A 26,072-nucleotide genomic window follows, 5' to 3' on the forward strand; every position below is an offset into this window, starting at 1 on the left:
CCGAAACATCCTCAGATTGTTGCAGCACTTTGTCTCAGTAAACCTTCAACCACAGGAACATTATTAGAAAGGATTTAAAAACCTTTAAACACTCTTTAAATGTTAGCCAATGTTGCCTGATGTACAACCAGACATATTCGGACACCGTCCCACCTCACTAACCTGTCTGCCGCTGGCCGTCCTCAACTCCCTGCTGTGAGTCGGTGCCACGGTCAGTCCTTGCTGCCTCCTCCTGTCAGCCACTCCCACTTCTTTGCTGACTTGTGGACGGGGGACCTGCACCAAAAACTGTTAACCACACTTAAGAGCCCATTGAACTCATTTACATCATAACATCAGCTAACTTATTACTCTGCTCAGGAATAAAACTTTTCATTTACGGACGAGTCTCTCCGGTATCTATTCTTCTTTTCTCTTCCAATTATGGTTACGTTCAGCTGCAAAAAAATGAAGAGGGTGATTTCAAGGCTTCAAAATGGTTCACATAGCAACAGGTGGCAAGCTGACTACATCCCCGTACTTTTTAGTCAATGATTATTCGACAGTGCCGGCTTAAGGAACGTTTGAATTGGTATGAACTGAAAGTCAAAAGAAAATAAAAATTAATTACAAAGCAAAAAAATTGCATTCCTACTTTGAATGAGTGAACATGAGACGGAAAGTAATTTAGTCAGAATTTGAATTCAAAGTCTTTGCTCTAAAAACACATTTATTTCTCCCAAAAGGACAAAAGGCTCATCTTTTTGCAATATTTACATTTTACAGTACAAGTTCAATATCTCTGTACAGTTTCCCTCGAGACGATCAACAAACAAAACTTGAATTGCAAACTGGTCAAGCAACATGGAGAATAAAAAAAGAACAGACCCAGACACAAACAACATGAAACCCAAAAAGAATTCATTAAAAAATAAAATTAAATAACAAAAGAGGTTATGAAATGGTATGACTGAAGTTCACACTTGTGAGGCTGTAAGTACCATTGATGCAGCATCCTGTAAACAGAGAGAGAGCAGATCTCTCCAGCAGGAGATGGATGTTGACCGGGAGGGTCCTCTTGCTCATCCAGGGAATGTTTGGAGTAAGTAGATCTTTGTTCAGCATCACATCCGAGTGATTTAAATGATGCAAACACACACACACACACACACACACACACACACACACACACACACACACACACACACAACACACACACACACCTTCAAACAAGCGCATGATGCTTACTCAGATGCCAACACATGAAAACTCTCTCTCTTCAGCCTCACAGGTTTGTCTCGTCCCACGTCGGGTCATTCATGCTCTTCAGCACCCTCCTCACCACCTTTTCTAGGTCCTTGCGAGCTCTCTGCTCCTCCTCCAGTGACCTCTTCATCTTCTTGTTATCCTGCGTCGGAAAGAATCGTGTCATTGTTTTAAAACAGACTCCTCCAACATCCTGTCACTCGTGCTCACCCTCGAGGGTCATCATCTGAAACATCTATACCAGCTTCTATGTACTAACATATCAGAAAACATGTCACTCATTTCGGTAAATTGCTCCACAGTGCTTTGCTTCTCACTTTGTGTCATCTTACCATCATGACTGTAAAAGTCACGTACCTGTTTCAGCTCTTGAACCTCGTCCCTCAGGGCGTACACCACATCCACGAGGCTCCTTCACAACAAAGGGTTATTACAGGTCAACACCAATCACAGAAACAGCATCAGTAAAGATGAACCAACAGCAGGTCTCTTCAAAGCAATCTGGTGGTAACAAATAACACATTTTGATCTATTTTTCTTCCTGTCAATGATGAACTTTCCCTCTATTACACATGTAAACAGTCCTGCAACTGATTTTTTTTTAAAGTTCAGTGTCTGTATTTGGGAGGGAGGGCAGAATGCTACCAACAGGTTGCAAGCTGGTTTCAGGCTTCCCCCGGTGACCATGCCGAAGTGTCCTTGAGCAAGATACTGAACCCCTAATTGCTCCCGATGGCCTTGCGACAGACTGGCAACCCATCCAGGGTGAACCCTGCCTCTCACCCAATGTCAGCTGAGATAGGCTCCACCCCCCACCCCCTGCCCTGCGACCCTCAATGGATAAACGGTATAGAAAATGAATGATGGATGGGTTGTTTTTTTTTAATCAAATGACCTTTGTCACTTCCTGTAACCACTAGGTGGCACTATGACTGGTTCAAATTCAGCTAGTACATGTCATCAGGACAGGACTCTAACCAAATGTGAAGTTTGGCGAAGATCTGACCGTGTCACCACTGTGTCCTGATGTCTGGAAAAAGATCAAAATCATCGACCTCGCCACAGTCAGAACGCTCAACTGAAGCCCATCAACAAGTTCTTCAGGTGTTTTTCGCAAAATCTGAGATGGGTCTGGTTGACTCACTTGGAGGTGATGTTAAAAAAACAATGTAATTTCCTGTTGCCACTAGATGGTGCTATGACTAATCTGACCCAAAACTGAAAGGATTCTTCCTTGGCTTCCACCATGTTTGTTGAAGATTGGCGTTGCACCTTTCCATAATTGCTGTGGCACACAAAGCAACACCACTAAAAAACATCAAAGCTGCAAATTCACTTGATCCTGGCGGTGAATGACCAGAGGAAGCGTAAGACAGGAGAGTTATGGTCTTACTTTTCTTCCACTGCACTTTGTCCGTTGCGACTTGAATCAACCACCATGGCTTTCTCCTCACCAGGGATAATCACATGCAACCCTGTTTCCCTTCGCGGCCCTGTTTAAAACAGAAGAGCATTCAGATGCTTGGTCTGACCTGCAGTAAGATACAGTCAGAACTGAATTAAAACAGTCACAGTGTCTTTATTGGAGGGACTGACAGCACAACCAAACATTCTCCACATGTGGTAGTAACAGTGAGTTAGTCATGCAAAGACCATATATCGGTCAAGAGCTAGAGGAAAGTGAAGAGGAAGGAGAGGCAGAGGAATCAAATAAAGAGTCAGATGTAAGAAATCTGCAGGATGCCAGAGTCTACCAAATGACAGATTTATTCAAAACTCATAATACAGCGTTTGGGACGTGAACACTTCAGAAGTGTAGAACAGATACACCGAAGGCGCTGTTTGCAGATAAGACATGGTCACGTGTGTTGAGGAGCATTAGAGCACACAGAAGACAATGTTGGACAGTTCGTCTTCACCCTGCCTGTCCCAGTTTCAGAAACCACAGAATACGCCTGTCACAATGTTTAGCACATGATACAGGACAGTGATATTTTTAGCTCAAATACTCAAGAATAGAATGAATTTTTTTTTGTACCCTCATTGACAGCTAGTATATACAGAAAGGGAGACTATGTGCTCTTTTGACTCAAGTCCACTCTGACAGTACTCTGAGGTTGAATGTGTAGTTCATACATAGAAATGGTTTCCGTTCAAATAACGGCTTCTTGTTTCTTTTTCTTTTTTTTCTTTTTTTTAAACCCTCGATGTTTGCGTCACACCGAAAGTGAAGATTTTACACAACAAATGAGCATTTACTTTACAGTAACACTGAATACTAAAGTCTCTCTTTAGGACGATATCATACACACTCTAGTTAAACGACAAAAAAGTACAGAATTTAACAAGTTCTATCTCCCCGCCCACCCACTGTCCCGTTACATGATTGTGCAAAATAATCCAAAATATTAATGTTATAATTTCGGTGTTAAATATCATACAAACCAATAAAATGCTGGGGGGAAAAAAGATTCTAGCAGGGATCATTTGTAAACATTGATATACAGAATAAAATACAAATTAAAAAAAACTGTACAAAATAATGAATACAGCAAAGAAACACATTTCAGACACTGTAACATGGACCGATATATTCCAATGTCACTCACATTGCTTGCTGTTAGAGGAAAGCCTCTGAATGGATACCAACCTATACTTTTAATACCAACACTGGAAAAATACTTCTTCATGAAAATAGTACTACATGCAAGAGATTTATGGGAAACCTCGCCAGCCAGACGACACCAAGGCAAGGCGGGCTTAGGAGGCAAGAGAGGAGGTGCTCGTTTGTTGTGAGTCTGACATGAACCTACCCGGCCAGACTGTCAGAGCCTGACAACCGCTACCGAAAAGGAAAAGTTTGGACATTTTGAGAAATGCTTTCTTTGTTGGGATTTGGATGTGAAGACTCCCAAGTTTGTCTGCTCAAACAAATGTTGGGGCTGGAGGCAGAAGTGGGTTAGCGTAGCACACACAAGGGGAGAAAAGGGCCCAACAGCTTGCCTGGCTAATTGTTGACTCTTCTTTCTCCTCCCCAATAGAATACTGGACCAGCAGGAGGCAGTAACAGTACCTTCCCAGCATCAGTAGTTGCCATAGCGATGCAATGCAAACTCCCGTGATGTCATCCGTGTCACGCAATGGTATGACACAGAGAGGACACTAGTGTTGTTTCTCTCTTTTTAATCAGTCGTCTCCAGCAAACAAACATCACCTTTTAGTTTTGCTCAGCTTCGTTGGAACCTCGGTGGAGAATTTACCCACAACAGAAACAAGTAACAGCTAGCATCGACAACTTTGGCGTGATGAAAAAAGCGGGGCTAGTGAAAACAGGCTCGCGTCCTGGGTACGCCAAGCTGGCTCCAGCTTCACATGAGGACAAAGTACAACTTCAGTATTCATCCTCTTATCTAATGTGTATTTCCCAAAATGTCAAACTATCCTGTTAAATAGCAGGAGACATATCCTAACAAACAAAGGCATTCGGTTTCAAACAGTAAATGTTTTAGGCTGTTATTTTAAATTCATTAGCGCCTGGCTGGTATACCTGGTTGTAAATAAATCTTGTTAACTAGACAGTTCTATTATAAATGCAACCCTGTAGAACCACTGATGGACTGTGACATGACTGGATCCAAGATCAGAATTTCAAGATTGATGCTAGGAGATTAGATAGTAAATTTAAGTATTTCAATGACTGACAAGCAGGGTCAGCTCACCCAAGTTACATTAAAACTCCTTTACTATGTTTGGGTGGTAGTTTAGGTTTTCTCACCCTAGTTTTGAAGATATTCAAGTTCCACTGTAAAATGTAACATGGAGGACAAGGAAACTTGGTGGTGCGAGCAGGACTGAAGCTCAGGTTGATGACAACCGTCCACAGGGAGGCAGCTACTGCCGTCTGTGCTTCAAAGATCACGACATTTACCGATGGTTGTGTTTGCATGTGTTGAGAACAGAAGTGTGTGTTACCTGAGCTATGTTTGTTTTATCTATGACCACCGTGTAACACACCCTCCTGTATAGTTTTACGTCACTCCGGCTAGGCGTAAAGCAAGATTACGGAACTTTTGCTGTGAAGTGGCAACAGCGGCCTCTGCTGACATGAGTGGTGATTAAAGGACGTGGGCTATTTAACAGGATTACTGCAGAGAGGCCGCTGGATTCCAACCCAGATCCTTTTAAGTCTGCAGCAACAGCACAAACTACTGCACTACAAGTTAAGCTAATTGGAGACTGTTATTTGGCCAGAAATGCACCTTCTCGTCTTGGAACTTCGATTAGCAATAGACGCGGAAATATCTCAAGTCCACGTAAAAATATGTTTGGTGTAACTTGGGAGAGCAGACCTTTAGAAATTCTTAGTCCAGTTACTAAAATCTTGACAAGAGCAAACGTGAATGAAACAATCTATTCTGATCTCGTGTAGCAGCTACAACGTGAAATGTGCAGTGTTTCACAAACAATGAATCTTAGCGAGAATTGTTAGTAGCCTCATGTCATGTGGTAGGTTAAATTAGATTCTGCTCAGGGCTGGCATAATAAATACAGATTCAATTTATGAATTAAAGCAGTGCTATAAAATGTGAAGAATTTGAATCAGATATTACTTTTGCATGCTGCTACCTTATCTGGCAGCAGGGGCATGAGTGTGTGAGAGGGCGTATGTGTGTATGTGTGTGTGTGTGTGTGTTTATCTGTGCTATGTTTGAGCATACATACTCTAAAATCACATATGGGAGAGAAGTAGTACATAGTAAATAGAATACACTCGTTCCTGAAGTACATCTGAATATCAGACAGGAAAAGCTCAGTCCCACACCTCTCCCTCCCCTGGTTCTCCCTCCCCTATATTCTAACATCGCCGCACTCTCAGCTAAGAGAGTTCCCCACATTTATGGTCAAACAAGGGGAGTGGTCACATTCAAGATAAATTAACCAGAATTACAAAACACTTACTGCATGACAACTACAGAAAGAGAGGAGGCACATAGAAGGGAAAGTGGCAAAGGCAACAGGGAGATGCTTTTAACACCTTCAAACTGTCAAAAATAAATAAAAACAAATAAGTTAACAAAAGATGGACAAATATATTATAGAAAATAAATAGATAAATTAAAAAAAACTAGTTTCTTTTAATACATTGAAGGTAAAAGAGGTAAGCGTGCTGTACGTTACGTTTACAGTACAGCGTAGCGGTACTGTACTTTCTTTAGTTCTGGTGAGAGATGCAGCTCTTACGCGGAACTGAACCCATCCTGTAAGTGTGAGTGGTCCAAATGGAGTCATAGTCAGAGTCCTCCGAAAGGTCAGACGTCAATTCTGGCCTTGACACGCTGCTACGACGACCCGGCGAGTCCACGCAGGACCGATCCACATCAGCCAGCACGTGGTTGTGCATCAAGTCAGTGCCCTGCCAGGCTGGTCGTGGATTTGATGTGTGAATGCGGAGGGAGGAAAAAAAATGGCGGGCAGGGGAAGAGGAGTGACGGTACAAGGGGAGGTAGCATACGCAACGGGCGACAAATGGTAAATCATAAAACCAGTAACAGATGCAGGATGGGAGGATGAAGCGAATCCAAATATATGGAAATTTCAACGCAAACAAACAGTATGGAAAGAACAAAAAAAATGAATAAAAGAAAGAACTCAAGGTAAACCAGAGCAACATGGAGAGGAGAGACAGAAAGAAGGAAAAGATTCTGTTAGGAGGATCAGTCCAGAATATCAGTGTTAATGAAAAGTCAGCAAGACACAGCTGGAACCAAACCGCTAAAAACCTCTGTGAAGTAACATGATGTTTTTTTCTTACTGGAGTTAAGAGTCTGCCTGGTCTTAGCGCTGGTGCAGTACGCTTCAATCACTTTCAGGATCTGGGCGTCCTCTTCCAGAGCTGCTGTGCCTACAGAAGAATCACAGATACAAACTTATCCCACATGCTCTTGACCCTTTTACCCTGAATGGCTGATATTAGAACAAATTACAGCACCTGCAACCATTTAAAGAGGTGTTTTAGAAAATGTGCGTTTGCAACCGACAACTCACTTAGCAAAAAGATTGGAAGAAAGAGTTAGCTGGGCTCACTCCAAAGCTAGAAACACTGGCTACCAGCACCATCTAAAGCTCATCAATTTACATCCAACACTGAGTTTGATGAAAGCAACATAACCCGAAAAATGCTTTGGTAGTAACAACAGTGACCTCTGCCTCTACAAATGGTAAGCGCAGGATATTGTTGCACCACACTCTTGATATTCGAGTAGCAAAGGGAACCACATTCCTGTCACAGAGGAGAAATGCTACTTGGGGGAGAAAAGACTTGGTGGAGATGGGGTTTAACACTTTTTGATATCAAATATTTCTAGTATGTCAACAAGTACAACGATAAAAAATGTAAACGTACTCTTCCTCAAGGCAAATTCCTCCTCAGACTGTTTCCTCTCAGGTTTGCGTTTGGGAAGGAGCTTCTTCACACTCTTAGGACTTTTACTCAGGTCCTGTATACAAAGGGAGGAAAGGGTCGTTTAAATAAGGAATGGAAAATCTATTTTTCAGAATAAAAACATACGACAACATATGAGCATGGTAGTTCACCTCCTTGTAACAGAGAGCTGCAGAGGGTCGTAGTGGGGGTGCAGGCCTCAGGCAGCTCAGGCTCCAGGGTTTCGGGGTGTTAGGGGGCTCTAGTGGACCCCACATCATGGTGCTGAGAGATGTTCCGTGGGAGGAGGGGTGAGGCAGGGTGTGGTAGGTGGGAGCAACAGTCATGGCTCGACCCTCGGCATGCCGGGAAGGAGTGAGAGGGTGAGACGGGAGCTGAGGAGTGAAACAACAAAGTCCATATCATAAGAAGTAATAAACCGCTCATTAATTCCATGGCTTGTTCTGTTAACAAATCGAAGCTGCTCTACTCGATACTTTTAAACAGATTTCATGAGATATCTCATCCATGGACAGCATGTGTTAAGGCTCAATGATCAATTCAGCTAAAAAAAATGAATTCTCTCTGGAATTGTGATATTTATTGAAGGCTGAGATGTGTAATTGTGTTTTGGGAAGTAGCAGTACTCCACAGTTAAAATGTAAAACTCAGTTCAACAGCAATAACCCTTTACACAACCAACTTCTAAGACATTGTACATGAATCGGTAACCTAAAAACTTACACTCACTCACAAACTTGCAACTATTCTGGTATTCTAATTGCTTCCAGTGCAGTAGAGGCAGAACACTTGCTCCAAACCTGCTCTAATAAGCTCAAACTGTCCTAGAGGTTGCTTCTCGATGGAGGTGGCCCGATCCATCATGTGACATCTTCTAATATTTTTTAACCCAAACCACAGTGGCGTGATCAGGTCCTGCAGTCAAAGTTCCTCCGATTGATGCAGCGACAAACATGCAACCTAGCAGTTGAATCTCTATGCAAAATCAACATGCAGTATACAGTACATGTCCACAGCAGGGTGCGTCTAAATGAACAGTGTTTCTGTATGCGGGGACATCAGCTCCTGACCGTGTGACAGGGGACGGTGAGTGGTTTGTGGCTGGGTGCTGTGGCTGCGGTGTGTTTGATCTGTCGGGTCAAGTGCTCCACCCAGTCCTGTAGGTCCTGCTGGTTGGTGCAAACCACCTGAAGACGGTCGAACATTGGGCCTGCGCAGAAAGACACAGCGCTGTCAAAAGAGTTATGAGCAGTTAAACACGTCGTATCGCTAATCTCCTGAGGGTTTACCACTGAGCTCAAAGGCATTTTTGTGGGCTTCACAGTCTTCTTGTTTGGTCACTGTCATGCTGGCCAAAGGCAATTTACCCTGCAGATGAAAATCACAGCATAAGGATCAACAAATAAAAGAGAGGGGACAGGACATAGGAGCACTCAAGGTATCACAGCTGACCTGGAATATAAAGCCGCTCATCCGGGGGCTGGCAGACAACATGAGGAGGACGTGGGGGAAGAGCATGAGGTAACGCTCACTCTTTTCCTGGGGAGCAGAATGACATTTTATATCACAGATTTGACAGAAAAAAGGGTCCAGCCACATTCAAACACTCCAAGCTTGCAGGGGTTTGAAAGCGAGGGTGAATGCTGCTGGTACCTCTGACCCAGGGCTGTGGACGAGGACCTGGCTCATGTACAGCACAGAGCCGAGGGTCTTGATGTCATCGCCTTCCCACAGCCGGATGGACTCAGTAAGAATCTGCAGCTCCAGCTCTTTACGTTTCCGCACCTCCTGGCACTGAGCCTGGTGGAACAGACATGCTGCTGTGGAATCATTTCATAACTGAGATTAGAGGCTACTGAAGATGAAGTGGGTTTAGTTTACAGAGAGATTTTTGAAAGATGCCATGCACTTCTGGATGTCAGCTCTGTCAGGATGACTCTCCTGGAAGAGAGGAAACATGTTGGTTATGAAAGAAGAAATCAGAACACGCAAATACTAGGCAAATGTTTACACACAGACACACACCTCCATGTGTCTCTCCAGCTCTTTCAGCAGGGTGGGGTATTTGTCAAGTCTCATAAAAGGTTTACTGAGGCCTGTGGTCAGGGTGAGGATCCCAGGACTGACCGCACCCCTCCCCTCCATGAACTCCCCCAATACCTCACTGCAACAGGAGCAAGACAGTTAACCCTCGATGCAACTCCTCACACAAACGTGTCGATTTCTGAGAAACAAACCAACATCGCAGACTTTGCAACGAACACAGCGGTCAGGCGGGGACTGGCCCCTTACAGCCCTTCCAGTTTTGCAATGCTGGTTTGACCAAACATCCAGAAGCTAGAATGTTTGTAACATCAGACCTACTTCCTGTATCCACTAGGTGACACTACGATTACGACTTAAATTCAGTTTGTAAATGTCTTCAGGCAAGGATTCTCATCAAACATCAGAAGTTTAGAAAAGAAGTTTCTGTCTAAATTTGAGGGGAATCTGGTCGGTCAACAAGGAGAAACAGATCAAAGCACCTAGACCACCACATGGGTTTTTGTTAGTGGGTTGTTGCTTTTCCCATAACACACCCCTCCACCAAGTATAGTGAAGATCGGCCTCACAGTTTTCGCATTAACCACCAAAAACTGTGACAATAACAAAGAAAATGATGATGACGCAGAGAAGTTGGTCTTCTGACATTTCAGATATAGAATGTCATCACTTCCACATTTTACTTTACATTTTACGTGAAAGTTTTGTCACAGTCAGTGTACTTTGAGGCTAAAACCTGTATTTCATCAGTTCACAGTGACCTTTGACATCTGACCATTAAGCTCTAATCTGTTCATCCTTGAGTCCAAGTGAACATCTGTGCCACATTTGAGGAAAATCCTTTAAGGCGTTACTGAGATATCGTTTTCATGAGAAGGGAAGGGATGACCTAAAAACCGACTGCCTCCAGCTACGTCTGTTGCCTGCAGAGGCTTTAAAAGTGCATGTCAGATCTCTTATAAGTTACACGTGTTGCTACTGTAAACGCTGAAATTTAATTGAGGTGGACAAAATCATTGATAAAAGACAGGAGTTAATGATTAAAATAACATCAATAAATAATTTAACTGCTCCCTCTTCCGACACAAGCTCCAAAAAAGCGTTTGTTCCATGCTGGACGACGGCTGGATATAAATGCTGGGAAATCATTGCTGGAGTGTTAACGTACCTGTGCTGGGTGAGCACATTGACTGCAGAGGGGTGGTTGGAGCAATAACCAAAATAAAGAGCCTTCATCTGTGGCATGAGGTTGAGGAAGAAGCCGCCCACCCTTTGCTGACTCTCTGGGAGCCTTTAGAAAAAAAAAAGAAAACATTCATAAAATAAACCGAATAAAACTTTTACTTCCTGAGCAGGGAATATGAGCGTGTACTGTACAGTAATCACAGTCGGTGGTTTAATCTAATATCCCTGCAGTACAGCAGGATAACGCTAGAGGCCTCCACACATTTGAAGGAACAGAGAGGAGGCTGCTGCAGTGGCTCTGAGTGCAGGGAGGGACTGACTTGGTGCACTCCTCCAGCGATTGGACGAGCATCTGCTGGAAGGTACTGATCTCCTCCAGGTTCCCCAGAATGAGCGACACATCCGAGCTGCACAGTCTGAGAGAAAGAGGAGAATCAGTGACACTTAGCCTTGCTGTCATGTTTAAGATGCAAAAACAAATCTGATATTCTGGGTTCCACAACAACCACGCAAAATTAATCTGATCCCGGCCTCGCTGAGATCGGTAATGAGTATAAATGAGATCGTACTTCTCGATGTTCTGAAGAGGTCGCAGGTAGTTAGTCAGGAGGCTTTGTAGGTCCTTGGAGTATTCTGTCTCTGTTTCTAAAATGTTCTGCAACACCTTTGAGGAAAAAACAAATACAGCATGTTAAGAGTCAATAACTCAAGACATTATGACATCCTTAGCAAAACCTCTCAGGGAATATTCACACAGTCACAGTTACTATAGGAATATTCATACAACTCACAGCGGCGCTGAACCAGAGAAGTTATACTCTGTTTAACATTTCTTCATTGAATTACGATACACAGCTAACGGGTAATGAAGTACTTCATCACAACATACATTTTTAGTACAGCCATCACCAGCACACCACCCGCCCGACTGTTCACAAATTAATAAAATAAGTCATCAGACCCAAATAAACAGACAACCTCAAAATAACCAGTCCAGAAATCCTCCCAGGTTCAAAGACATCTGAGATCCTGCCGTATTCATCCAACAATCACTGCCTGTGTGTCAATCTTTGTGAGTTTTAAAGTGTATTTAAGTGTTTTAGGGTTAGAGGGTGTGCTCACCAGGTTGTAGTACGTCTTGCTGATTGCGGAAGTGTCGAAACCTTTAGGGGGGCTTTTAAGGGTGCCAGACTTGGGGGATACTTGTTTGTCTGTGAGCAAAGATTAAAAAAAAAGAGTTTAGTTGAGTGTTAGTTGAACAAACAATCAATAAACAATGACAGGCTATAGATACATACACAAATACAACGATCTCTTCAAGCTTTACGCTGACAGGTGGTGGCTAACAGTTAGTCTCCCCGGCTTGAGCAGCTCCTATGCTAGTAAAGGGTCCACACTTCCCTGTCTCTAAAGTGGCTGGTCTTTCTTCCGCCGGATCCCCAGCATCTTCAGAAGTATTGCAAACACCAAATGGGTGTGAGATTTAACTTTTAACTCAAGGTCACATATAAACCCCTTGACTTTTCTGTTCATCCAGCTGGAACCAACCACCAGCGTCGCAGCAGTGAACCTGACAATTCCGCCCCAACAGAGACGAGTGTGCTGCCACTCCTTGACAGACCAAGGTTGATTTTCTCCTGATGTGTTTGTGTTGTGTGAAAAGTGCAATTTCAGATTCAGAATGTTTGCAAAATATGTGCTTTGTGAAAAAATGTACTTCAGTGACTACGAGGCAGAAGACTCAGCGATCGTCTCTATTCATATTAACTTCTTAAGAGTGAATACACTTGGACCGGTTGCTTATCACCTATAGGGACCATGACAAAACCTCTATGACACAGACACTTGATGTCTGGCTGTACTTCTATCGTGAAGCCTGATGGAACCGTCGTCTCAAAGGTAACTGATGTTTGACACTATTGGGTGAATTTTGTCTGAGAGAGACGTGAATCATCTATGTGAGCTGCTCATCCACACAGTCTGACTGGGTTGTGTGGGGGATGCAATCCCTGTTTTGGCAGTTGTAAATATAAAGCAATGAATCACCTCGCCTCATAAACACCATAGAGTATCCACTTCATCACCCGGGAACTGAAAATCCTGCTCAGAGCATCCTTAACACATTAACATCTCTCACAGAAGATAGTAGAGGTACCCACCAGAGCCTTTGACTTCACGGACATAGTTGCTAGGAAACCAGCCAGTCTTGCCGTTGAGGGTCCCCTCCCACCAGCCACCATCCTCCTGACGAGTCACACCGATGATATCACCCTTGTTGAAGGTGAGCTCATCCTCATTGGTCTGCTGGAAGTTGAAACGTGCCCTCACCAGCAGCTGCTGTCCACTGTTCTCGGACATGTCCTGACAAGAGAGGCAGCACGTCAGTGAGAGGTTGGGAGATGACGGGGTCTCTGTTGGGAGGACGAGCCTCAGCATCGACTAATATTACTCCTCACTCCCCAAGTTTTTCCTCCCATTGAGTCTGAGGGCAGAGAGCACTGAACCTCGTACAGACTGTAAAGACCCCTGAGGGCAACTACTATATAAATAAAATGTGACTTTATATATAGTATACGTGTAAAGATCAAAGTTATCTAAGCGATACCAGATTTGGGATTTTTTTGCCTTTATTTTGCAGCGGATTAGACAAATAGCCGATATTTGCAGCTATCAATATTATCTGTATTAACACATGTAAATACTAATATATTTATATTCTGTTCATACTAAAAACATGGAGTGAATTCTTAAGACGTGATGATTTTATTTATATCTAACAATTTTTGAAAAAGCTGATTTGTCACTGTATCTTGATCATAAACAATAATAATGAGCAAGAATGAAATAATTAGTCTTGATTGGTTGGGTAGTTATAATGGCCACATATTTCAAAATAATGGCCGATATCCGCCGGTATCCATGACATTATCCTGCATTCCTAGATGGAGGAAATGGATTCCTGTTAATTATTTGTTCTACACAGTAACATGAATCTCACCCTATTATTGTATCTATATAGATAGACGCTACACATAAATCAAAAGAGAACAGTGTGTGTCAAAAACATAATGTTTGGATTCTCATTTGTGTATCTGGATCGCTGATCTTCGTTCATAATTCCCAGTTTTTTTTACCTAAAATTGAGTCACGCGTTAGATTGAGTCTTCAGAAAAGGGCCGTCGCTCACAACTCTCCCCTCACTGCTGCTTTGAGAGGAGGGGCAGCCTACACCAGAGCATCACTCTTGACTGTGGTTATCACTCTAAACCAGGAAGTGTCGCATCCCTAAAACAACGTATAGATGATCCTCAGGGGAGTAAGGAGTGCTGGGCTGTTGTTGTGGGTTCTTCTCCTCGTGAACTTACCAGACTGCGAAACTGGTTTTGCAGCAGTTTTGAGGATCGGCCCAGCGAAGCCTGAGAGGACAACGACTCAAAAGACTTGATGCGGTGGGCTGAAGAGTGTCGGGCACACACTGAATCACTGCCCACGCCAATATCTGGAGGTGAGACGGCCAAATAAAAATACACCAGCCATTGTATCTGCAGTCAGCACCCACACACTCATGATCGCCCACCTCAACACACACATTTTAACTAACCTGCAGTCACTTTATTCAGAGCGACCAGACTGCTCAACACCTTCGAGAAGTTGAGACCCAGCAGCAGGTCGCTGGCCTCAAATGGCTGTGGAGGAGAGAGAGAGAGAGAAGAGAGAGAGAGAGAGAGCGATGAGAGTGACTGCTTGTGTAAATGATTTGAAGACAGACAGTCATCAGTAATGTTAGGAATGGTCCCACTGCAAGTAGTCGATCCATAACGCTCATTATCACTGACAGAGGAGGGGGGAAACACACCAGATCTCTCTCACACACACACACACACACACACACACACACACACACAGAGCTACAGAAGTGCTCCAGTATTCGACGTCTCACGCTGGCAATAACTCAGGACTAAATACCAAAACCCACAATGAATTTATGCCACTCATACATAGACTTGTGGATCATTTTCACATTTTATTAAAGTTTCATTGATTAATGGTGAAGCAGACTAATTGATGGTGCAAAAAAGAATCAGTGCAGTCTGAGTTTCCCCTATAGGATCCTGACTGACAGCCAGTCTGAAATGATGTCATGTTTTGTGATGTCACACACCCAATGACCCCACCATCTAACACTCATGATGTCATCATGATGACAATGGGCATTTAGAATCGCACAAGTTTTTAAAAAATAAAGCTGAAGAACATTAATATTCATTAACAGATACATACATGTCTTAGTCATTGTTAATCTTTTTTTTTGGATGACCAAAACTGCTGACTGATCAAGTCCTCTTCATAAATTAATATTGATGATTCCTCTGTCATAAAATTCCACTCTGAAACATTTCTAAACAAACATGAATGATCCTCACTGTTGCTCATTACAATGGACGCGCTGCCGTGGTACACGTTTCCACTTTCCTGCGGCTTTCATCTGTGGCTCCACTATAACTGGCTACCAAAGGTCAAGTCATCAGACTGAAATTAGCAGAAAGGAACTGAACATGTCCCTTTATGTATACGTGAGATTTCAGGTTTTACATGCGAGATATTTGGCTTTTGTTTAAAAAGCTTAAACTGAATACAATATAATTTTGCTGCTGCTGGACACTGAAGACAAACCAACAGGACGGTGTGTGAGTCACAGGTTTGGGGACCTCGAGTAACTTGTTGTTTTCCATCTCCTCTGGAAATGTGTTGACAATCAGTGAAATGTAGAAGAATGGCAGCTTATTGTTTAGCTGCAGGAAAAATGTAAGTGCTCTGTGTGTGTGTGTGTGTGTGTGTGTGTGTGTGTGTGTGTGTGTGTGTGTGTGTGTGTGTGTGTGTGTGTGTGTGTGTGTGTGTGTGTATGCGCCTGAGTGACATCGTGACTGTCCTCGCTGGCTTCTTGCTTAGCATGAATGGCAGTGATTGTATCTCAGCTGATGACTCTCTCTTCCTGCCTAACTGCTCGTGATTAGTTACTCTTGCCTCAGTAATATTGAAGATGAGTGACAGAGATATGAGTCTGTTTGGTCTTCCGCTCTGATAACAGATAAGCCTCCAGGGAGTAAGTGTATTGCTTTGTGTTGTCAAGTATACGCCTGCGTGTGTGTGTGTGTGTGTGTGTGTGTGTGTGTGTGCATGCCCCAGGACGACTCAATGACCGTTCATGTGAAAGCTCCTCAACAGTCTACTTTCCTCACTCTGAAACTAGCTGAGTCTTTAAACTGAACATTTCTGTCTCGGGTGAGCTCTCCCACTGACTAATGGGTCGTCCTTACATCAGAAGAACAGTCCGTCATGTCTTCGGGCAAAAACCTGATCAATGGCCGACATTAACCATTCATTAGAGCTTCCTGCTCAGCATCAGCAGCCTGAGAGCAGGCTGAGATAACGGTGCAACTCCTCGCTGTGACTCAGCATTCTGACGGAGCGAAATGAGCCCACACTTCTCCCGACTGAGGGGATGAGTGTTTACCTGCATGGGATGTTACAACCAACGCCTCCGAGTCACCTACTGGTAGTGAGACAGATGAGTATATGTCACAAGTGCTAGCTGGTACCCGGCACAGCCAATTCTTTGCTGACAAGAACGTAAAAATCAGCTGAGGATTCCCTGACATTTGACAATAAAATCAAATGTATAAAACACCTCATCAGCGTTTCCTGTTAATAATGTAGAATCTAGCAGCCCGCTGTAGTCTAACTCACACCGCCACAGTCTTACGGTGAGACAAAAAAAAATCTATTTGTACACCCTATAACCACAGAAGATGTTAGCCTGTAAGCCAAAATATTAACCCCTACCCCTGCCCTCGGCACGCTGCCATACACACACACGCACACACACACGCACGCGCGCGCACACACACGCACGCGCACACACACACACACCTTTCATTGTTGCATCATCTTTCACACACTGGAGGAGATTTCAGGGAAAAACATGGGAAAAAATAAATAATGTAAACTAACATAACACTACCAACCGTGGCATCCTTTCGGCAAACGATCAATGTGACATTACGGTGCAAACGGTACGGCTGAATTTATCACTCTTAAGTAAGCCACCTGGATGCTAAGCTAACTTTTAAGAAAAGTAAATCTTCGTCTTAGGACTGGGTTAGATTGTGTTAAATTGTTTCCAAAAGCACCACATGTTTTTGTAAGAGCCTCAAGCTCTTCACTGATGTGAGGATGGGAGGATGCAGTAAAGGTGTCCACTGCCTGGAACGGAGGTGTAGCTGCTAATGGCAACTGACTGTGCTGGGACCTTTGACCCGAACTGAAGAATCCACAAAGTAATTGACAGTGATGAGATTAATTATATCATTCAATCTGTACTCTGGAAATCCAACATAGCTTAATAAAGTGAAATATTCACTCTGATACAACCATACTTCATGGGATGTGGTGGTATTACTACAGGGTTGTGCAATACAACTGGAGCAGCAATACACCACAGTACCATGTACAAGTATGTGTGTATTTTGTACCATGTATGGTGTGTGTTATGTGTATTTTCTGTTTATTGTGTAAGGAGTACAGATGGAAATTATCTTTCTGCTTAATCTGGTGCAAACTTCTCTGTTTCTCATCCCAAAAAAATGAATGGATGAGTGTAAACAGTCCTTTTCTAAATGAAATAAACAAAACTGTTTTCTCACAATACTGTTTTCATATTAAGCCCCTCGTATCTACATCATACCGCAATGTCCATCCATCCATCGTCATCTTCCGCTTATTCCTTACTAGTAAGGGTCGCGGGGGGGGGGGGGAGCCTATCCCAGCATCTACGGGCGAGAGGCGGGGTTCACCCTGGACAGGTCGCCAGTCCATCGCAGGGCCAACATACAGAGACGAACAACCATTCACACTCACATTCATACCTACGGTCAATTTAGAGTATCAATCAGCCTCGTCCCCAAATTGCATGTCTTTGGACTGTGGGAGGAAGCTGGAGTTCCCGGGGAGAACATGCAAACTCCACACAGAAAGATCCCACACCCGAGCTGGGACTCAAACCGTAACCTTCTTGCTGTGAGGCCACAGTGCTAACCACTGCACCACCGTGCAGCCCATACCGCAATGTATGGTCATCAAATCGTAGCGTGACACGTCTGTTATGGCACCTACATTTAGCGGATCGGTGTGTAACTGAGCAACTTTAGCTCTGAAAAGTTGAAATGGAACTTCTTGATTGAATTGTGACTCAATTTGTGCGTTGAGTTCTCTATACAATGTGCTGAATGTTGTATTATTATTTGCAGTTGTGCGGCACTCCTGGTTGTACACTCCCGGTTGTATTTTCAGCTCTACTTCGAAATATTCTGTAATTATGTTGAGTATCACAATATGTATTGCATTCTATTTTATAGCCACAATTAGGGGTAATATCCTATTATGATTCATGAATCGTGGTACCTTATATTACGAGCCAATACTCAGCAGTACTATACCACTACATATAATGCCCAGGGGATGTTTTACACTCTCATAAATTCTTAAACTTACAACATTTTAAATAATAAAATAAGAAATTTATGATAGGTTTCATTGGAAAAAAAACCTATCCAAAATATCAAGCATTGGTTTTGAGTTTTAGGACAACTACTAATAAGTCTTTACAGTAATTTTTCCATCAGTACATGTGAGACTAAAACATTTTACATCAAGAAAGAACAATTAGAGATCTGCCACTGATTTGATGTACTGTAGTGAGGATTGTTGAAGCACAACCTGCGTTTATCGGTCAATAACTTTAGCCAGAAACAGTTTGTAACTAAATACGATAAGTCCTCAGTTTGAGTTCATCTTTCAGGTCCGAAAATTGGAGTATAAAGTGTAGAAAGGGCAGGAGCGATGGCTCATGTGATGCGGATGAAACTAACCTTTAACTGCAATCCAAACTGGTGTCACACTCACAAAGACACATTTCACTATGTGTCCACTGTGGTTTTCTTCACAACACACACAGCGTTTCCTTGATTTCATTAAAGAATGCAAATTCTCCCATTAGTGAAGACAGATGGATCTGTGTTACCGAGAGGACGCAGCGTGAGGTTACAATTCCCGCGGGACCGCAGGGGTCGTGGCAACTCTAATGATCCCTTCCTACATTAGAGGTTAAAGGTCAGTACCAGTAGACCAGGTCAGGAGTATCACCGTTCCATACAGAGATCCAAACAGTTAAAACAACCCATCTAGAGATGCAAATGCAGTGATGCTCAGCCTAACATCCTCCTTCACTCTGCTAAAAAGAAGCAGGTCAGCGCAGTAAAAGCACACACATCCATCCATCTATCAGCCTGTCCATGTAAGCAGCAACTGCTCTAATCTGCAGCTACCTGGGGTCAGAGCCAGCAGTGCTCTGGGCTCTGGAGAAGATCCAGCTTTGCTCCACAGATGGCAGGCGGGAGAGCTGCCAAGTCCTGAACTCTCTGTAATCCTGCGCTGGTTCGGTTCACTTTTAAAAACAGTACTCGAACACACAAACTCCAACATCTCCGACAGTCAAGATGGAATATTTGAAGACTTGTAAATTATTACTAAAACACCATTGCCTGTTTTTTGCTTCCCTTCCGCCTGTAAAAGCTAGTAAAGGACACGTTTCATGCACTCGACAGTGCTGTGTCTCGTTCCATCTCTTGTCCAGTGTCTGAAGACTCAGTGTAGAGCGGCAACACTGACTAGTATTGTCAGACCCGGGCGCTTCAATGACCCCTCTATGTCCCACAGAGGCGCAGCCTTCCACAGCACACTGTCCTCAATTTGTCATAACCTGCCTGTGAGGGTGAGGTGCTCCATTCAGGGACATGTTAGGACTTTTCACTGTTTAGGACTGTAATTACCATGTCAGAACAAGACCTGCCACTGGCCTGTATTACTTGAAGGAGCTCCAAGCAAAAACTGATCATGGAAGTGTAGACTGACAACAAAGACCCGCATCAGCCACAGGACAAAGCTTTGCATTAATTACAAAGCGTCAACATTGGCTGGGCGCCTCCTCACACACACCGGGGTAGTAGACAGGATTTACTGCGACTCATCTAACAGTTAGCGCCGACTGGTTTGAAAGAATACCGCAAATGTATCTCCAGTGGTTGGGACGAGCTCCAAGCGGGACGATGGGTGATTGTTCCTGGGTGCTAGGTCACTCCTCTGCTCGGAGCTCCGTCCCTCCTCTTCAGGCGCCCATTGTTTACTATCAGTGTCTCCTCAACGCTGTTTGTCTAAAACGGCGTTTGTTTTTCTTCTAAGTGTGATATAAACGTCCTCAAGCCTTACCTCGACGCGGAAAGATGTGCAGCCTTTGAGAAACTCCTTTATGTTGCTCAGACACTCGCCGTCGTTCCTCGGTTCTTGGTAGATCTGGAAAGACGGAGACGACGGTTAAACACCCCCAACACACGTTGCCCGGGTCTGGCTCTCTTCTCTGCTGGCCAACAACCCCTCCCTTTAAATTTATATTTATTCTCCTCAACAACACCGAGCTGGTAAAACTCAGTTTGACACTCTGGAAGGTTGTGCTCAAATCCCGCAGCGGGGAAGTGGAAGAGGTTGGATGTTGGGTCCCGGAAGTGACGTCGCCAAAAAGGGAACCCCCACTCGTGATGCCGTGACATTAGGGTTCACTGTATCTGACCTTAAACATCTTTCCAAAGTACTTCAATTTCAAAATGGATTTCTGCGTTAAGCAAAGCTGAACAGATTGATTGCAGGATGATCGATCATATTTCTCCTTCTGGTCCGATCAGATCAGCCCAGCCAGAGGAGCAGACAAAGCCTGCCTGGGTGGCTGAAGTCAGGCTCTGACGTCTTTGTGTCTGGCCACCTTTAAGATTAAGATTTGGTTTTGATATTAATGAAATATATATTCCTTCTGCATTAAAACTACAGAGCGCACCGTCTCTTCCTTCCCTCCCTCCGAAACAGTTTGGGAAACAAATGGGGTTAAAACTGAAGAATGAACTTATCTCTTAATATGTAATGGTTAATAAGGAGAACATTAACCAAATTATTTTATTATTTATGAACGAATTGTTCATTTTTGATCAAAAGTCTAAATCTAACTTTTATTATCTATTATTTCATGGTATTTTATATTTTAACTGAAGTCTTAATTTTTCCAGATTTTTACCGTGTTCAACATGCCTATTGCTCGTACCTACATTTTTACTTGAAAAAAGAAAAATATTGCCAGTTGCTTTCATGAACTCCTTCAAAGATGTTGAATAAATGAGAAAATAAAAAAGGAAAATCTCTGAGAATGTTAGTAGAAGACGTGGAGAAAACAACTGTATGATTGACAGTATGGCAATAGCCTACCTAAACTAGAGCTTCAAAAACTGCAGTAAATAAAAACTTCCCCAGTGAAAGATTTTTCTTATTTTTTAGAGATAGGATGTCAAAACTATATATCCTGTTGTCAATTATTAAGGATGGTAAAGATGACCAAGCTTTATTTGCTTCAACATTTTATGAAGAGACATAAACTTGGTGCACAAACTGACAGAGCCATTAAAATATAGCAAATAATGGTTCTGAACTGAAATTACAGATGAATTTATATAATTTTAATGACCTCTAGAGGCGAGAAAGTCGTATGAAGATAAGATATACCCACAAAAAGTACAAATCTGCAAATGTACATTATTTATGTATGTAGGACAGCCAGAATTCAGAAATTAATCTGAGTGTCCCAGAAGAAATAAAATTAATCATTTGATGTATGAAGTATTTATATCTCTGACCCAGTGTCTTCCCCAACACCTGGAGACCTACACACACACACACACACACACACACACACACACACACACACACACACACACACACACACACATATATACATATATATATGTTACATCAGAACTTGTAAGGACATATCCCCATTTCTCTATTTTCTCTATTTCAGGCTGGAGTTTCCTCAAAACCTTTTCCTCTTTCCTTTTCTTACGTGTAAGTTCTTGTTTTTGTCTTCAGCTCCCTGCAACATGACATGAACCTGGATGCTCCTCATCCTTGAGCGCAGCTCACTTCACACTCGTCCCTCTGCTGACGGTCCAGTCTCAGGCTGCCCCAGGACCTCTGGAGGTATTTGGCTGTATAGCTGACCACCTTGATGCCTGCTCATGGTTTCCGTTTGTCTGTTTATGTGAAACTTGTAACTACCCTGTACGTCTGATATGCTGCCACCACCTTTCCTCTCTGACCCACAGTCTTCCCCACCACCTGGAAACCTTGTCCCCCTTTAAAACTTTGCCTTTATTCTAATTTAGTCAGAAGAGACTGACTCTCTCCCTGAGACTTATCCCAACCCTGCTCTGGCATGGCTCAGGGGTAGAGTGGCCGTCTAGCAACCGAAGGGTGGCTGGTTCGATCCTCGACCCCGGTGACCATGTCAAAGTGTCCTTGAGCAAGACACTGAACCCATAATTGCTCCTGATGAGTAGGTTGGCACCTTGCATGGTAGCCTCCACCATCAGTGTGTGTGTGAATGTGTGAATGAGATGACACTGTAAAGCGCTTTGAGTACCGCTAAGGTAGAAAAGCGCTATATAAAATTGAGTCCATTTTGCTCTAGCAGTCTGTATCCTAGCACAAGAATCTTCCCAGAAAGATTATGACATCTGTTCCAGTTGTGGTCCAGCTTTGTCTCCCACTTTCTTCTGGTTCAGATCTGCATGACCAAACCTGCGTGGGGTTAATCCGAACCCAGCACCAAACGAGGGTCACATCTCAGGGAGGGAAGACATGCACCACACCTGGGCCAGATGTCGACTAGACATGAACTAACTCAGAATCCATCAGTTACTGCTATCATTTTTTATTGTAAAACCAACAAAAAGAGGAGGAAATGAACATGGAGTGGAGATTATTGGAGCTGATACAACACAGAGTAGTGGAGGAAGAATGTAACGCAGACTGGTGTAAGAATCACACCCTCTATTTTCCTCTGACGGGTTTATCTGTAGCTGCACTACGCTGTGTGTGTATATAAATATATATATAATTAATACACAATTGCAGCACCAAATATATAGTGTGTCGATAAGCTATTCTAGAAACCCAGTCTCTATTTTCTCCATGAGGAAGAGCTGTTTATTTTTACAGTTAAATGCCCCTTCAGAGCTCATTATACGACAATAACACAGGAGATCAATTGAGTTTAATACAAAGTGCAACATCCATATTACTATTAGCCAAGAACATGGGGTTTTGAAGGGTCTAGTACTATTCATTTATGTATGTGATGATAGTTTTGGCTTGCAGATCTGTCAATGACACTTCATCCTCGTGGGTCTTCCCAGAAGTGATCACAGGCTTCATTCAGGAAATGCGCCTGTGCACGAATTTGGTCTTGCAAACACTAAGACTTAGACTGCTTCAGCCCCCAGTTTGAGACCTTTAATCACGACATCACTTGCGCATCTCTTGTAAAATAACAGTTTTTGCAAGCCTGGGTGAGCGATTGAAAATAGATGCCCAACACAAGAGTCACCAGGATTTGCTTCTTATATTAAAGGCTAAAAGTGTGTAGGAACACATTTGTGCATGAGAGCATCCAATGAATGTGGCTGATGGTTCTTAGTTGCTCAAACCTGAGAGGGAGAAGATTTTAATTTGTGACTTAAAGCGATATTTCACCCAAAAAGTGTTTTCTGCCCTTTAAGAGTTGTCTAGAGTTCACAAAGTCAATTTTTCCACTGCCGACTTATTTCCAAACAAATGCTAGGTGCTATCGTGAAAAAGCGGCACAACCGAATGTTTGCAGGTAGTTTGTTTTTAGCTCAAATCTGAGCGTTGGCAAGTCACTGGATAAGGAGGAAGTGGACAACACCAGATGCTCTTTGAGGTCCGTAAACAGATGTTTTTGGACAGTTGTGGTGTTGTTGTTGTTGTTGTTGTTGTTGTTGTTGTTGTTGTTGTTGTTGGACTTATAGTTTCAAGCTAGATATACATGGCTGGCTCTGCCTACATTCTGGAGTCACAAAGAAGTGAAAAGCATCTCTGTGAGCTCAAGACACCTATTTGTGAGTACTTGAAATGTATATAAATTAAAATACTTTTTGGGTGAACTAGCACTTTAATTCCACGTCTTACGATTACGATTAAACAAAACCGGCAACATGTCTATCCATGTATTTTACATGTACTGCAAATTACTGATTGTTTTAGCGTTACAAACTGGATTAAGTGAGGAAGATAATGTTTTATAGGGCAGAGTAGGTCAGGGTAAGATGGTTCAGGGTCCTTATAAAACGGTAGCACATTCATCCCATGATGCAAAAATGCTGCCAACATCAGTAAGATCTTCTTTTTTTTTTTTTTGCCCTGCCCCAAAATACTTTCTCCTAAGGTGTACAAACATTTGCTGTACTGTACCACATGTACACCAATATTGACTGAATGTTCAGCGTCACGGACCAATCCCCCCCCCCCCCCCCCCCCCAACATCAGGGTAATTGCAAAAGCAGTATTTTAGAGAGACTGCCTCACGTTCATCCGATGCTCTCTCATGCTGACAAAATGGTGACATCTCATTTGCTTATAACTGAAATAACACCGCATCAGTGTGTTGGGTGGGGTGGTGATGGGGGGGGGGGTGATGCATATGTAACATTTAACAGACAAATTTCTCAGCCTACCTGGAGGCGCAGTCCAGCCCCAAAGAAAAAACAGTTATCTCTTTTCAGGAAAAGCTAACCTCCCTTAGGTAGCTGTCTAAACTGGCTGTTGCTGTCCGTTGACAGACACAAACACTGCGCTGTTTCTTTAAAAGGGGAGGGGGTCCATCTGTGTCAGTGTGCGCCTTTGCAGTCAATGGCGGCCCACTCTTATAGAGCTACGGTCTGTGTACAGAGAGCCAGTCACCTCTGGCTCATGCTGTTTCACTGAGAAAAAAAAACTGGTATACACACCGCATCAGCTGGTTTTCTGTTTTTTTTTTCTTTGTTTGTTTTTGAAAGGGAATTTTAAATGTTTAAGTGTTAAGATCATCCATGATATCACAACAGACTAGGCCTTTATTATAAAGAACATAAAAGATATAGGCTGCTGTAATACTGAACCAGCTTCCCCCCTGTTTAGATCAACGCGCATTTCCACCCTGACTTGCAAGCATATAGAGCTGTTTTCGCAGACAATAACCCGGGCTGTCGTGACCTACAAAAGGAATCGCCTCATGGACCAGTGGGCAGAAAGAGAAGCCAGACAACAAGCCGCGTCGGTTTCATGGATATGGGTAGCGCACAGACGGGGAGAGAGGGGGGTTTATTGCCCTTACTTTCTCCGTGGACCCCGGGCTGAGCCGCTCCAACAGTCTACACAGGACCACCCCATCTTTCAGAGACGTCTGCAGAAATGCCTCAGGATCCGAGATGGTCTTCTTCGGTGATTCCAGCACCCCGAGCGTAATCAACCATGTAACCGTTTGTTCCGCCGAATTCATGTCCAGTCACAACAGATCCAATTCAACAAAGCAGCGGCGGCGGCGGCTGTGTGCGGGTACCTTAACAGCTACTGGCCCGCTGGCTACGCTCTCATCTGGGCTGTTAGAACAGACGCATATTCATCCCCAAAAATGATGCATGAGAGGGAGAGGCAGCGGGAAGCCCTCTACCTCGGCTGGCTGGCTGGTTGGCTGGCTGGTGGAAATTCAGCAGGTCTGGTTTCCTCCCTCGATTGGTGTGTGTTTCCCTTCTAACCTGGCAAGCTGTCAAATGCGGTTGGATGTGATGTGTTGAGGCAGCGGACTGCATACATGCGCATCGCAGCCGCCAGCCACTCATCCATTGGATGACATCACACAAGAGGGACAAGCCAGATCAGCCAGTTGTTAGGGCACTTCAGCATGACATGAATAGGCTTTTTTTCTGTGTGGCTTTGCATATCCTGCTCTTTTATCCGTTTATAATAACCACGCCACAGGCGATCTGGCGTAAACAAGACAGGCCTTAATTCAACGGGAGGCAGAGACATCTGCCTCAACGTTTCTATTTTTAAAGATCTCCTCCAGATATGTATGAAGGTGCAGGAATTAACAATTACTACATTAAACGTCTTATATAGTCCAGAAAAAAATAATATGACCCCATTTAATACCTCAAAATGCCAC

At 43.4% G+C, this 26,072-nt stretch overlaps 1 protein-coding gene across 2 annotated transcripts; it reads right to left on the bottom strand.

Moving 5' to 3' along the window:
- Window positions 1-941: 941 nt before the first annotated feature.
- On the bottom strand, window positions 942-25,716 carry arhgef7a (Rho guanine nucleotide exchange factor (GEF) 7a). Of its 2 annotated transcripts, XM_086220358.1 has the most exons (22): window positions 25,242-25,716; window positions 20,240-20,323; window positions 14,517-14,601; window positions 14,281-14,414; window positions 13,075-13,276; window positions 12,038-12,126; window positions 11,485-11,579; window positions 11,236-11,331; window positions 10,899-11,021; window positions 9,713-9,851; window positions 9,569-9,628; window positions 9,341-9,487; window positions 9,140-9,226; window positions 8,977-9,055; window positions 8,758-8,897; window positions 7,840-8,061; window positions 7,649-7,742; window positions 7,058-7,147; window positions 6,487-6,666; window positions 2,639-2,738; window positions 1,603-1,657; window positions 942-1,387 (listed from the first exon to the last, which is right to left on the bottom strand). In XM_086220358.1, exons 1-22 carry the CDS (start codon window positions 25,404-25,406, stop codon window positions 1,265-1,267), a joined length of 2,589 nt encoding a protein of 862 aa, XP_086076484.1. In that variant the 5' UTR covers window positions 25,407-25,716; the 3' UTR covers window positions 942-1,264. The 2 variants fall into 2 exon arrangements, with proteins under 2 accessions (XP_086076484.1, XP_086076483.1); XM_086220357.1 differs by lacking the exon at window positions 6,487-6,666 and having other exon boundaries at window positions 25,242-25,715.
- Between the last annotated feature and the right edge of the window lie 356 nt (window positions 25,717-26,072).

This window comes from Aulostomus chinensis, chromosome 12 (assembly GCF_037954235.1).
Source record: "Aulostomus chinensis isolate RoL2024-O1b breed Wild chromosome 12, RoL_Achi_v1.0, whole genome shotgun sequence".
Classification (NCBI taxonomy): Eukaryota; Metazoa; Chordata; class Actinopteri; order Syngnathiformes; family Aulostomidae; genus Aulostomus; species Aulostomus chinensis.

What these genes read in the sequence shown, in the direction of transcription:
- arhgef7a (XM_086220358.1), bottom strand. Translation starts at nt 25,406, where the DNA reads ATGAATTCGGCGGAACAAACGGTTACATGGTTGATTACGCTCGGGGTG. An exon ending in TCGCTGGAGGAGTGCACCAA is followed by an intron (nt 11,022 to 11,235) that starts GTCAGTCCCTCC and finishes TTTTTTCTAAAG; the next exon opens with GCTCCCAGAGAGTCAGCAAA. An exon ending in TCACCGTCCCCTGTCACACG is followed by an intron (nt 8,062 to 8,757) that starts GTCAGGAGCTGA and finishes TTCACTCCTCAG; the next exon opens with CTCCCGTCTCACCCTCTCAC.